The sequence below is a fragment of the Rhododendron vialii genome, chromosome 7a, assembly GCF_030253575.1.
Source record: "Rhododendron vialii isolate Sample 1 chromosome 7a, ASM3025357v1".
In the NCBI taxonomy this organism is placed as follows: Eukaryota; Viridiplantae; Streptophyta; class Magnoliopsida; order Ericales; family Ericaceae; genus Rhododendron; species Rhododendron vialii.
The window spans coordinates 20534592-20548877 of record NC_080563.1 but is presented as its reverse complement, the minus strand read 5'-3'; the positions used below and the strand labels follow the sequence as shown (position 1 = coordinate 20548877).

At 35.9% G+C, this 14286-nt stretch overlaps 1 protein-coding gene and 1 long non-coding RNA gene across 2 annotated transcripts; one reads left to right on the top strand and one right to left on the bottom strand.

Moving 5' to 3' along the window:
* The first annotated feature begins 970 nt into the window (after positions 1 to 970).
* LOC131333137 (uncharacterized) lies at positions 971 to 3476 on the top strand. The gene is made up of 3 exons (XR_009201727.1): positions 971 to 1298; positions 1453 to 1573; positions 1761 to 3476. It is a non-coding gene; the product is annotated as an uncharacterized LOC131333137 (long non-coding RNA).
* A 5433-nt stretch (positions 3477 to 8909) lies between these two features.
* LOC131333049 (GATA transcription factor 12-like) lies at positions 8910 to 11979 on the bottom strand. The gene is made up of 2 exons (XM_058367364.1): positions 11499 to 11979; positions 8910 to 9959 (listed from the first exon to the last, which is right to left on the bottom strand). Exons 1-2 carry the CDS (start codon positions 11817 to 11819, stop codon positions 9204 to 9206), a joined length of 1077 nt encoding a protein of 358 aa, XP_058223347.1. The 5' UTR covers positions 11820 to 11979; the 3' UTR covers positions 8910 to 9203.
* Positions 11980 to 14286: the final 2307 nt, after the last annotated feature.

Sequence of the window (14286 nt, the reverse complement as noted above, 5' to 3'; positions counted from 1 at the left end):
TCGGGGTGGATTTGCCGAAAACCGATCGGGTTCGGGGTATATAATTCTGGGACCGATCCCAATCGATATTAGTTTTGGTTTGATTCAGTTCAGGGTGAGTTCGGGGATTTCGGTCCACCCCGATCCTAATATCTTTCTCTTTTCTGCATAGATTCCTATGCAAATCCATGACCATGATCTAGACGAAGAAGTATGACAATGAGGAATTGATGGAACAATAACTTACATGTACAGGTGGAAGTGTTGTCTCTGGTATTCCGTTCGGGTCTTTACCAACCGGAAAGTGTTTTTGTTTTTGAGCTAGAGCTTTCGAAATCTCGTAAGCAGAGAGGCTCCATGATCTGGATAAGAACTCCAAAGGTTCCTTTGGTGTTTGTGGTTGAGGAATCGGGTGAGAGAGAAGTGAGAGAACTGGGGGATGGTGGACAAAGTGGTGTACGTACTGGGGGCGGTGAAGGCGAGGGCAGTGGAGATTGTGGAGGTGAAAGAGAAGGGAGAGAATTGGGGGAAGAGAAGGGGAGGGACGAGGGTGAATGTCTGCGGTCTAGAGTGGAGACTGGAGAGTTAAAGATAGGGTAGGGTAGGGTTTGGGAATGTTATGTGGATGGTGTAGATTAAAACACCAAATTTATTGACGGTCAAGAATAAAACGATTTATATAAATATATATAATATATACAGTTCTGTCGGTTCGGTCTGCATTCGGTTCGGTCGGTTCAGGGCTTTCCATTTCCTTTTGCTATGACAACTACCTTTAATGTTGTATAGTTGATGCCCTTTTGGATTGAGCGATTTCAAGAGGAATGAAACGGTTATGGTTTCTCACCAAATCTCATCTTTTTTTGTAGAAACAAAATAGACCTTGCATTTGCATTTACTCAAATTTCACACATATTTATCCAAACAAGTGGTGATATTCTCCTTACTATTTGTTTCTTTTCTTACCAAATCCCTCAATCCAAAAGCAATTCTACATTCTTGCATTAGTGTTTCATTTGGAAAACAGCTCTAAATCTAACTTGAATATCATCTTCCTCTCTTCTCTTGATGCTTTTACGAGTCGTTAAGTTACTGGATCTGATTTTATGAATTGGATGGTTCCAATGAATTTTATGGTGCGACTTGACCTCTGTATCATGCTGCTACCTTTCATGTTCTCCTGAATTTGATGTGGAAATTTTTTACATTGAGATCTCTGTGCTGGTGTTGCAACTATTGTGCACTAGTTATGGCTTCAAAGAGGATTCAGAAGGAACTAAAGGACCTGCAGAAGGATCCTCCTGCTTCTTGCAATGCTGGTTTGTTCCATTGTTATGAACCTTTCAACATCTACCAGCAGGACTTGTGCGTGCATAATTTCTTCCTATTTGATTTGTTTGAGAAAAAGCATTTTTTGATATGAATTAGTGCGATGTGGGACTATATTAATCCCACTGTACTGGCATTGTGAAGGTTTCAACATGATAATCCACTGCTTGCTTGTGGTTCTAGCATCTCTTCTCCAATTTTCCCCGAGCAATTGGTTTTGCACTCACATTGTTGAAACTGCTACCCTCTGAAATCTCAGCTTCTGGTATGTCTTCTCCTCTTAATCATGCAAGCCAAACTTTGGTCTTTGGTCTTACTCCTCTATTGCTAGCTCTGCAAACATGGACTTTGTTTTTGTTTATGAAACAAGGTTTTGAAAATAAAAACAAGCCCAAACGGCTAGGTAAAAGGCTGTTCAAGAATTCTGTAAAATTATTTGAGCTGGTGTGCAGATCACTTGTTTAGCTTGGAATAAAAAAGAAATATCAACATCTTGGTTGAAGTAGCACAGGACATCATCATAATCATGAAACGAACTTCAGCCATGAGCATGTCATCCAAACAGATGGTATAGGTAAGCTTTTGCTTAACACGGTTATACAATAGTTTGCCATGTATCAAATGTTCTAATATGTGCTCTATGTTATGCTTTGTCGATGGGCTCTTCTGAACTCCAATTCGATAGCATTTGAGATGAACTATGTACAATATCAAAAGTGTATCCCATTGTTTCTTTAGTGCAGCTCACAAAACTAAAGCTTTAATTTCTTTTTCTCTTTTTTTTTTGGAGTGTGGTCATTATAGGTATGCTGTATGACATTTCAATAGGTAGCACTCCCAGCCCGTAATACCAAAGCCAATCACTATCATTTTGTTCCTCATTCACCATCCTCTAATCATAACCTCTCTGTTTAGGTGTCATGGTTGGAAACCTAATCCTTTGGTGTCAAACTACTCTGCCTTTTATAATGCATGGATCAATGGTCTGATTCTTGAAGTGTGCATGTTTTTGATGAGGTATAATAGTTGTCCAGAGTGATAAATAACACATTTTCTTACCATCACTGTTGTGGTAAACTTGCACATGGTTTGGGCAATCATGTTTCTAAACCAAATTTTGTGCATCCATTTGACCAATTTTGAAGCTAATATGTAAAAAGGAAAAGAGAGACTTAGTCTTTGCCTACATATTTGTGTCACACACATGGGTAAATGTTTCTAGCACAATAGCTTGTTGATAGAGATTTGGCGCAATGTGAGTTGGTATGTATGGAAGCGTGTAAGGAAATCTCAGAATGACACACATAAGTGTACTGAAAAGTTTTATTATCCTGCTTTAGTTTCATCTTGGCTTTGGATAATTGGAACTGCCAAGTGGTTGAACCTAGGAGGGAGCTCATTGGCAATCCCCATTTCAGATTGTGTTCCATGATTCCATGAACTGCAAAAGGAGACTTAAACCTATAGCTACATGTTATGGTGCAAAGCCATTTATGCACTTCTCTCCTTATGTTTCTGAAATTTTTTTAAGTTTCAGCATGGTGAAGAAAGAAAGAAAGTTCCAGGTGAAACTGCGCTTTTTCGAAGAAAATTCTCCCGGTTTTAGGTTAGTAGTAACCTGGTATGTGAAGCGGGATGCATATTGGAGGACCTGGAGTCATGCAGTTAGTCATAAATCCTAGCTAGCTACTTATGTATATCAAACAAACTTATGCAGTCTAATTTTGTTAGGCCTTTTGTAATCGAAGACGTGCAGCCTAATTTCGTTAGGCCTTTTGTAATCATAAATATGGCGAACTTGTGCATATGTAACTTATGCAACATATGCTTTTGGAAATATTCAACACCATTCAATTCAATGGACATGACAGATGTGCCTTGCATGTTGTGATGCACCTAGCAAGTACAAATAAATGGTACCGAATAGAAAAGCAAAGGAGCCCAAAATAAACGGTCCGTGTTGGACATGCTTGTTTATTTGTTTTAATACTAGCTAGCTACTACTCCAACTTAACGTGAACGTTTTATTTTGTTTCTCTCTGTTGTGTATTTGGTCTTGAATCTGTATTTTGTTTCTCTTGTGTTCGGGTTGGCTTCTTGCCAATCTCTTGTGCTAGGGATTCGAGTGGCGCGTGATAGTTGGGGCCTAGGGTGCTAACCTCATTGGGACGTTAGGTTTTTCCCGTAGTGACATTGATTATACTCGTGTCCCTTTTAATCGTTGTACCTATTCCAATAATTAATAAAGTCTTTTTTCGTTGATAAAAAAAAAAACCTTGAATGCTTTATATCAATGGGATTAAAATACTTGACTTCTAATTGGCACAAATAAAAGATAAAGGACGATCGAGGTGATTAATTTTAGTCAATACAGATAAAGAGAAAAAAGAAAAAATTATAGTAGTCAATAGTCTCAACTCTCATGCAACATGCATGCGGGTGTAAAAGATCCTCTTACGTTACGTGATGATATTTAAGTGGTTGATTATGTGAAATGAAATAGGATTCATTATGATCGATCCTTTCCTTTTGATGAACTGAGTTGTTCAGTTTATAGGCTTTACGTGTGTGTATCATTGATCCCAAAAATTAGGTCCATTGGACCTCATTGGTCGTTGAACGAAGCATATACATATTTTGCAGATGAAAAATGAATGATTATCTCTGACCATTCATTTCTCTTTTCAAACACATGTGATTCGATCAACCAAGCTTTTGTTGTTATATTGACCTGATATTTAGCGTGATTGATAAACACATTAAGACATAGTACAAAATTATTCACAACATACGTGTATAAGCAATGCGAACCAAATGGGTGGGCACTTGACCTCCGCAGTCTCATCTGGGATGCTTTAGAAATCCTTTTGCCATATAAAGTTAGAAGTGATTTACCATTTGTGTAAACTTAATTTTTTTTTTTTCGTTTTGCATGTTTTGTTCGTTTTTTTTTAAATTTTTGTTAGATTCAAGTGATATTTTTTGAATTAATTATTCGTCTCGACAAGAGAGTCTAAAAAGTACAAAATTATGACCCAAAGCAAAAAAAAAAAGTTTACTAAAAACGAGAAAAGTATCAAACAGTTATCTTATTTGTTTAAAGTGCCATTTTATTTGAATTTTTTAAATATTGGTCCATATTTTTATACGTTTCCGATTTGTCTCATTAAGATGAACGATTAACCTCAAAAATTAAGAAGAAAAGCTAAACAAAAAGTAAAAATACCGAAATAAATTCCACACTTATAAGTTGACAAGAACGCAAAAGAGATCACAAAAGTTACCACCTTTGCTTTAAGCAATTGCTGGCTGAGCATCCCTTGTGAGCAATTGGAAAATATAAAGTAATTTGCCTGTGGGACACTTATTTAATATGTAAAATGGTAGGAAACGCCATATCGTTGGTTATGTGGGTGGGGTTTTAAAATTAAGGAAGATCGATCCAAAGTCAATCGTCAGAAGAGGAGACAGACCCTTAACCATGATGAACATGGAAATATCCCAGCCTCATGCAAGTGTATTTAACGTTACTTTTAAATTTAAATAGCTTACCCAAAAAAAAAAAAAAACATTACTTTTAAATTTGTGTGCACCTCATGTAGTAACCAAAAAAAAAGAAGGTAGAATAATAGCCCAATACATTGCCGAGCAAAAAACAATTAATATTCCAATATTACAGACTAATTATCAATTTTTGTTTTTGACAGGCCAGCCAGACTAATTAACAATAACATGTTAACAATCTATCCTTAATTGAGTTTTGAAGGAGTTGTTTAGAATATATATTTGTGTTAAAGTTCTTTAGATTGACCTTTTTTGTCTTTTGTATTACGCGAAATGATTTATGACCTTGCTTTTTTCCTTTCTTACTCATATAGTACTCGACATTCAATTTTCTACCTTAAGTTTGTATATATGTTTGCGCGCTATATCTAAAATCTTCTTAATTTTATATATATATATATATATATTCTATATACATATATTTGAAAGTATTTAGTAATATATATTTATGTATACACATATGTATCACACTAATTACCTTTTATATATGTTCGATCAACTGTTGTCTCATTCGCTCCAATTTCTGTTAGACTTTAATATTATCTCTCATGGTCAAAAGCCTTACTCCACCATTATTTGAGGTGGTGGCTGTAAAACTTTTAGTTAAAATTTTAAACAAGTACTGCATCTCCACACATCTATCTATTTCACTGTATATACATAGAAAGCCGGAGATAATTAATGGTGACTTACGGCTCCAAACGATGACAAATGTTGTTCGTTTCTAAATTTGTGATGGATATTCGAGTCACGATAATCAGTCGAATATCTCTTCGTAACAAATAAATATGGATCGATCGACTCTTGGAAGAAATATATATATATATATATATATATATATATATATATATATATATATATATATATATATTCATGGATTGACTTGACTATATATAAACCCCAGACTTTGTCCAACCCACGAGTCGATCTCGTGCAATGTACGTATATATACAACCGTTCGAACTTCTACTAATATAAAAAAATACTAGTAATAAAGAATACATGCATGCATGTGCTCGCCTGTTATGTGGAGCTAGCATCAAAGAGAAGCACGTGACCTCCGCTTAGTTTGCTGACCAATATATAAAGTATCAAAAACTAATTAATAATGTTATTTTTTTAACTTATAAAGTTAACTAACCGTGTGATCGATCAGTATGAACCAGTTGTTAATAAGTAGTAATACAGTGGAGTAATTTTTAACAAAATATTGTATTGAAAGCAAATGGGAAAATCAGACTAATCTAATTAATCTTGGGATTAACCAAATCTTCTTGTTATATGCAAGGTTGTTCAATTAGGTGGAGTTTGGACTAAATTAACTTATTTTTTGATAATAATATGATGATTTTTGCATGTTATTAGTGATTTTTTAAAATATTGTTGCAAAACATTTGACTTTCTCGATGGAATAAATTAGATAATAGACCAATCTCAAAAAATTTCAAGAAAAAAAATGAATATTCCGAAAAATTGTCCTACTTTGAATTATTATGTATTGTCTTTAGTGAATTGTTTTCAGTTTCTTTTATCATAATGTACTTTGCTTTTTAGATTTCTCTTGTCAAGATGAATCGGAAAAACCAAAAAAAAAATTGATGCAAACTAACAGAAGTTAAAAAAATGTTTATGAAAATAAGCTCAAAAAAATGAGTTTAGTCCAGATGATGCCTTAGTTTTATTATAATTGCTAAAGAGACAACTCCTGGTTAATTAACTGATTTTTAATTCAAAACCTAGAGGCATGCACAGGTAGATGATTCGCAGACTACTTAATTAATTAAACCAAATAAAAATAACTGGTATTGATAAACTATCAATAGTCAGGCTTTGGATCAGCGATGCCTAGGATCGCACATACATAATTATCATTTTTCAGCTGTCTAAACTCAACTTAATGTTTTTTTAAAAAAAAACCTCTCAATTAACTTCAATCTCAATTACCCATAAAGAAAAAAAAAACTTCCATCTCTCTCTCTCTCTCTCTCTCTCTCTCTCTCTCTCTCTCTCTCTCTCTCTCTTCAAATGATCCGAGCCGTTCAATGTGTTCAGAACGTGATTTTAAAGTTACTTGCGAGAAATTGGCAAAAAAATAACCGAGAAGGACTCCATCCGAGCAGTTTTTTTGAACCGTTCAATGAAAATTGCTCGAATGAAGCCCTTCTCAATCTTTTTTTTTTGCTGATTTCTGGTGAAGACCCATAAAATCATGTTTTGATCACATTGAGCGGCTCGAATCATCAAAATTCGATCGGGAAAGGGGATGTCCGCACTTTAACACAGTGCGGACGCCTTTAGGTGAAGTTTGTGTGTTATACACACACAAGTTTTTGACACAAATATAGCATTTCGTAGATGAAAAATGCTAAAACATGAAGCAGGTGTTTTTCCTTGCTCTTGTTTTCTCTTCGATGTACCCTTATCGAGTTTTTTTAATAATTTTTTTGCCGATAAAAAAGAAATTAATGCTAAAACATGTCACCATTACCGATAAAAGGGAGGTTCTTGATTGCTTTTTGAACTATCAGAGTTGCTTGCCCCAATTTGTGAAGAAAGCAACCAAACACACCATCAATAACATTTTTAAAATGATAAAAAGAAAAAGAAAAGGAAAAGAAATATTGTACTATGTGATTCTCACGTGCTAGAGCGCTCAAGTAGTGGAAATTTATAGATAACTTTTTTCTCTTTTTGAACTTGCATAGAAAGAGATATATATATATATATATATATATATATATATATATATTAATTAGCTACCAATATTTTATGCTCTCTCTCTCTCTCTGTCTCTCTCTCTCTCCAAGTCCCAAGAGATGGGTAGGAGGGGTTGGGAGCCGGAAATTCTGTGCCAATAACAATATATGTAGGAGTAGTATATTTACAGGAGGAGGTAGCATGTATGGATAGGATGTTGGTAATTAAAAGAATGTTAGGTGCACTTCTCGATCGTAACATTCTCTGTAAAAACTTGGTAGTTAAAATTCACCGACAAATTAAAACGTACAAGCTAGGTCTTCACTGAAATTCATGAGGCATATATGGGATTAATATCATTTCCCTATCCCTAGAGAAAAAAAGCTTCACTCATGGCCATTCCTTCTCAAGTCAAAGATTGCATTAGCATTTTGGACACAATTATTAACATAGGCAGAATTCTCGAATCTTCGACAGGAAATATATATAAAATAGTAGAACAACCACAATAACAAGTCACATGTACGTTTTGGCATTGGGATAACTATTTTGCCTATTTCGTCAAGACAAGCAAGACCGATTTTATCATAATTCGTTCCTGCAAAGAAAAAAAAGTGGAGCACCAATAAAGTCATGATATTTTGTGTGTGAAATTTTTTTACAAGTGCTTAATTTACTTTACGTTTCAATTTTACTCTCAACAATTATTGTACAATACTCTAACCGGAAATATATCTTTCCCTTCATTTTACTAAATTATTGTTGGAATTCATTTTATCGTAACACATTCTTGATAATTGAACTAAACCTTAAATTGGTGAAGAAGGGAAGAAAAAAAAAAAAACAACTAAACCTTAGATGTAAGTATACATCAATTTAAAGTCGCTTTCACGAAATTACATTCAGTTAGTGCAATTATATATATATTTTTTTGTGGAGTAAATGGATCATTTTATAACTAACCAATTATCACGACAACATGCAGGGTAATCACCCTACCATACAAGAACTGTACATAGAAAACCTTTCTACATGTCCGCTACAATCAACTTACCAAATTGTGAAAAAATGGCCCCAAAAATCCTACTTGAAATGTCTTAAAGGTGACAAAGCCGTTGATTCTTAGCAGCGGTAGGAATCTTCTTCAAGGTATAAACTCTATATCTAATATTCTCATCTATACAGTTCAACACTTTAGCTGCATGCACTTCTAGATCTTCCACCAAAAATTCTGGAATTAATTAATATCTTTCATCCATGGTTCTTAAGATTAGTTCGGAGTACTGCATGCAAATGAAAACGAGAACGCAAATTGAAGAAAATTACTACTAAAATGAAACCCCATGGAGATAGTAAATACTTGTCTAAATAAATAAAGAAAATTGGTTTGGTTCAAGAATATGCCCATTTTGGCTTGAGAAGAAAGTACTCAAAGGACATTAGAGAGTCTACACATTCCCCCTAATCTAATCCTCCTTCCTTGTTTTCTAAGAATCAAATTGTCAAATCAAAAACTACAAAATTTGAAAGTTAGGAACAAACCATCGTAGGAAATTGGAAAAAAAAAAAAAAAAAAGGAAGTAATTCCCTAAAGAATTTCTTCACTATTGCCCCGGACTACCGGGCACAATATTCTAGATCAGCTGCCGATAATCGGGCCCGATATGCTGGTGGATCAAGTAATCATCAGTACCGTCCAATCCTTCAAAATCTATGCGATCCTGATGAAGAAACTGCCCCGGCTGCAGTTGGTGGGCCCTATAGGCTTCCTTCTGCCGCCGGAGCTCCATCACTTTACGGTGCGAATTGGAGTGCTTGGTCAGCACAAACGTCGGGCTGGCCGCGGGACGGTACTCGGGCACGAGCCTGCCGGACTTGTATCGGACCCCGCAAGCGTTGCAGAGGGTCTTGGGGCCCATGGGCCCGGTCCTCCACTGCGGGGTCTTGTCGGTGGCGCAATGCAAGCACTTCCTCCCATCGCCGGCGCTATCGGGCCCATGGGACAGGTTTTCTCCGCCTTCTTTCTTCTTTGGTTTGAGTAGGACTGTCTTGTTGTTGCTGCTGCTGCTGCCAGTGCCGGAGGAGTTGTGTCCGATTTCACCAGATTCAGAGGAGGTAGGGGAGAGGGCCAAGAGGCGGGAGGCCCAGTTGCATGGGGCGGCGCGCGAACGCTTGCTACGGGCCTTACCCGGAACCGAAACCTCGGGATGGAATATGGAGTTGTTATGGGTGGTTGCGTCCGGGTTGAATTCGCGAGTGGTTTCGAATGATCCCTCAGCCGCCCGCCCCGAAGTCATGCCCGATATAAGCTGCAGCTTTTGCAAGTCCTCGCTCGAAAATGACTCTTCCACGATGTTGGATAGCCACTCCAGCTCAGCTAAATCATCATACTATACATATATGTAGTATAAAAGCACAAAAAAACCAAACCATATTTAGCTTATTTAAGAAAAATTCAAAAAAGATAGTATTGTTATCAACAACGATGTCGATGGTAGCCGGTGCATTAAAATAAAAAGCCTACCTTAGAATTTTTGCACAAATTTATACTCTATCATGTTTGGAGCCAGTCCCACTCACACAAAAGATGACACAAGTTTTGTGAGGGATCCATTTTGGAGTTCCACGTAAATCTGTTCAATTTGTTTAAAACGTATTTTTAGGAGTTTTCATGAAAAATCAACTCATTTAGGTAGCGGTAAATGTTTGATCGGTTTATTCAGTTGATTCCGGTCAAATTTTACAAAATAAAACTTAATGAACCGATCAAGCCCTTGACATTATTGGAATGAATTGATTTTTTACGAAAACTTTTATAAACATATTTAAACAAATTGAATGGCTCCGATCATTTACGTGGAACTCCGATTAGTTTAGTGTCAAAATTTGTGTCAACTTTTATGTGAAGGAAACCGGCCTCATCATGTTTATGTGTTTTGAAGAGGCTAGCCAGTGATGGAGCCAGAGGGGGGCTAGAAGGGGTTGTTGCCCTCCCCCCTCTACAATTTTAAAAAATCCTACTTTTACATTGAAAAAAAATAATCATCAGAAACAAATTTTGATTGTGTATATCCGTCCCCTACCCAAAAATTCTGGCTCCCTCCTTGATGCTAGCTGTTTTCATATGTACTACTTGACTTATCCCTATTTAACTGTATAAAGCTATGCATAAAACAATTCAACTGTCAATTTTTGTGGAAAATAAAAACAATTTCCAAACCTTACTCCTACCATAATACATAATTACTCAATAAATTGTAAACCGTACTATAATGCTGAATTCAGCCAAACGTTCTCTTCTTTCTTCTTGACGATTAAAGTTCATGTAATTTATTACTTGTTAAAGACTAGATATAAACAGCATGAAAAAAAACATTTTTAATAGCTCGTATCTAGCATAATGGATGAACTAACTAATCAACTACACCAATTTCATTATTCATTAGCTAAGACCCAAGTAACACCGTGAAATTATTTAGTAGTTCGGGAGCACCGTCATGTGTCTAGACTACATACTCTTCAAGCACGCATTATTATGGGGTTCATGACTAAATACATGATGGACCTCACATAAATGTGTAGTTCAAGAGTGGTTCGGAATTCACAGGGCCGTGCTCCCAGACGACTCAATATCGGACAACAGCCCATGCATATGAAATGAAGAAGAGAAATTATAACATCTGTTGAGACGAGTTTGGCCAATATATTGCGGCCACAAATTTTATTTTGGGTAAGTGTGGCCACATTATTTTGCTAGAACTTCCAGCTAAAATTTTCTCTCCATTCTATTTTCCTTTTCAAAATTTTCAATAATTCTCTTGACTTTTCAAATTCTCCATTAAATTGGAAAATTAAAGGCTCTGGATTTTCCTTTGTGAAAAATTAATTTGTAAATTAATCTGTTGTATTGTATAGTAAAATGCAATTACCGGGACGCAGAGGTCGTTAGAGAACTGAGCATCAGCGAAGCTCCGGCAACCAATGTCGCCGGAAAAGTGAGGTTCGCCGCCGGAGAATGAGGAATTGCAGCTGTCGACGGCGGTTACGGCAGAAGAGTCAGCGGAGGTTCCAGTGACGGGGTCGTACTTCCCGTCAAAAACGACGGCATCGTCGTTGGGGAAATCGAGGAGGTCCTCGACGATGAAATGGTCGCCGGCGGCGGATTTGGTGTCGGAATGGCGCTTTTCCGGAGTGAATTGGGCGTTGGTGTAGTATCCTGCAGGTCCTTGGTAGAACTCTGGATTTTCCATTTGACGCTTTTTGGAAATTCTGGAGGAAGGAGTTAGAGGTGGGAGAGGAGGGTTGAGAGAGAAAGGGAGAGGAGAGAGATGGGAGATGGGTTTGTAGAGAGAGTGTGGTGAAGAATTGGTAGTAATGTTTTTGGAGGAGAGAGAGAAGTGGAGAGAAAGAGTGAAAAGTTGAGTGTTTATTTGCGTTTGAAGGGGACATGTGGACAGCAAAAATTGGAGGATTTTGACGAGGTAATAAAATTGGCTTGAAATAAAAAAAGAAGAAGAAGGTATTTATAGTTATGGTTACACGGTATTACGGAGTATTAACTTACAAAAAAATTAATTACTTTATTGTGCTATACTCTAATTACTGATTTCAACAATTAATTTCGATGTAAGAAAACAGCAATTGATTATTACGTCTATTTATTTTTTTTCTGTCAATATAGTTTGGTATATTTTGTTGTTTGAAAAGTGAAATAGTAGGAGAATAATAGAAATTCATAATTGGATAATGATTTAATCTTATACATGTAATAAAAAAAAAAAGAAAACAATGTGCTGTTTTAGGAAAACTCCAAAATACGTGTGGACATTTTCTTTCTGAATAAAACGGGTAAAGTTTTGATAGGAATTTAAGCATGGTTAATATATGTATGCTTTACATTTTCTGTCCTTTTAAGACAAATGGGCAAATGAGGATATGCCAATAATCATGTGAGAACAGGGGTAATGAACAAGCCAAACGAGGCAAGTTGCTAGTTGATCTAGTTTGGTTTGATAACTTAATGATTTTAAAAAATATGTTCGGACTTGACTTTTTTTTTTGAGGAGTTTATCATAAACGAGCTTTAATCAAGCTAAACACGAGTCGATCTCAAGTAACTTGAATTTTTTATACATAACGAGTAGAGTAATAGCTCGTTCAAGTTTGGCTTGAAATATTAACAAGCTTTAAAAATATGTTTGAGCTTGGTTTGTTTATATAATAAATAAATCAATCTTGAACAAATTTTCAACGAACGAACACGAGCTTAGACTCGAATAATTTGATTTATTTAGCAGCCCTATGTGAGAACATGATGTTATGATCAAGGGGCTTGCTAATTACTACTATTGGTGGACCCCAATCGAGGTTTGTGATGCTCCAAAAGAAGGGAAAGCTTCCTCCCAAAAAAACAAAAGAAGAAGAAGAAGAAGAAGAGAAAGCTCCTTGCTCAAGCAAAGGGTCATCCCCCATCGGCCCATCCCCAAACATTAATGATTTGCTACACTGGGGATTGGTTTGGAGGGATGAACTTAGGATTCTCTCTTGAGACAAACTCATATGTGATTTAAGCAAATGGTCATCCCATATCACAATCTGAACCGATCAATTTGTACAACTCAATGTGTACGACGACTATTTGAAAAATTAAGTTAATTGAACTTCAGCATCTATTTGAATGAACTATAACAAGACCAAAAATTGATCATCCATTGCTCTTACAGCAAATAAATACAATAAAAACTTTAAATGTATTCGATCATGTTGACTTTTGGTAGGGATGATCTGCATGTTGAGATATACAAAATGAACACTTCAGATCATCAAATAAACTCTAATGAATTTTAGTTTGTGTCTCATGAATAATTGCATAATGAAGCATCACATGTGAGAGGATGCTTATGGACATAACAAATGATGATCTAAATTCATGGAAGGGCCGGTTCCTCTCACATAAAAATCGACACAAATTTGGACACAAGTTTTGTAAGGGATCCATTTTGGAGTCCCACGAAAATGATTAGAACCGTTTAATTTGGTTAAAACGTATATTTAAGAATTTTCGTAAAAAATGAACATATTCGGATATTGGTAAGTGCTTAATCGGTTCATTCAATTGATTCAGTCAAATTTTACAAGATAAAACTCAATCAAACGATCAAGCCCTTGCCGATATCGTAATAAGTAAATATTTTTACAAAAACTCTTAAAAACATACTGTAAACAAATTGAACGGCTTCGATCATTCGCCTAAAACTCCGATTAGGTTTGTGCTAAAATTTGTGTCAACTTTCATGTATCCCTTTAACATGCAACATTAAAAGGTCCAAAATTCAAATCAGAATGAATAGTATGGGAAAATGTTGAAATGAGCCCGTACGAAACGTTCAAAATCAGTTGCAAACTTGCAATTCGTACCATGTACAGTATTAATTTTGAAATGTTTACAGTATTTTTTTTGGAAAATTGATCATGCATGCGTGGAAATGGTTCATATATATATGCTGGCATGCATGCAGGAAAAATATTCACATCACCCAATAATTGTTTCCAAGGAAGCCCCCTCCTAATCATCATCATCATCATCATATTAGGCCATGCATCAATATCCATTGCATCATGCACACAAAGCATATATAAATACACACGTGCAAAAGCAAATAACTGCTGATCAATGATCACGATCGATAACCACCAGTTGTGCGATACACAGCATTT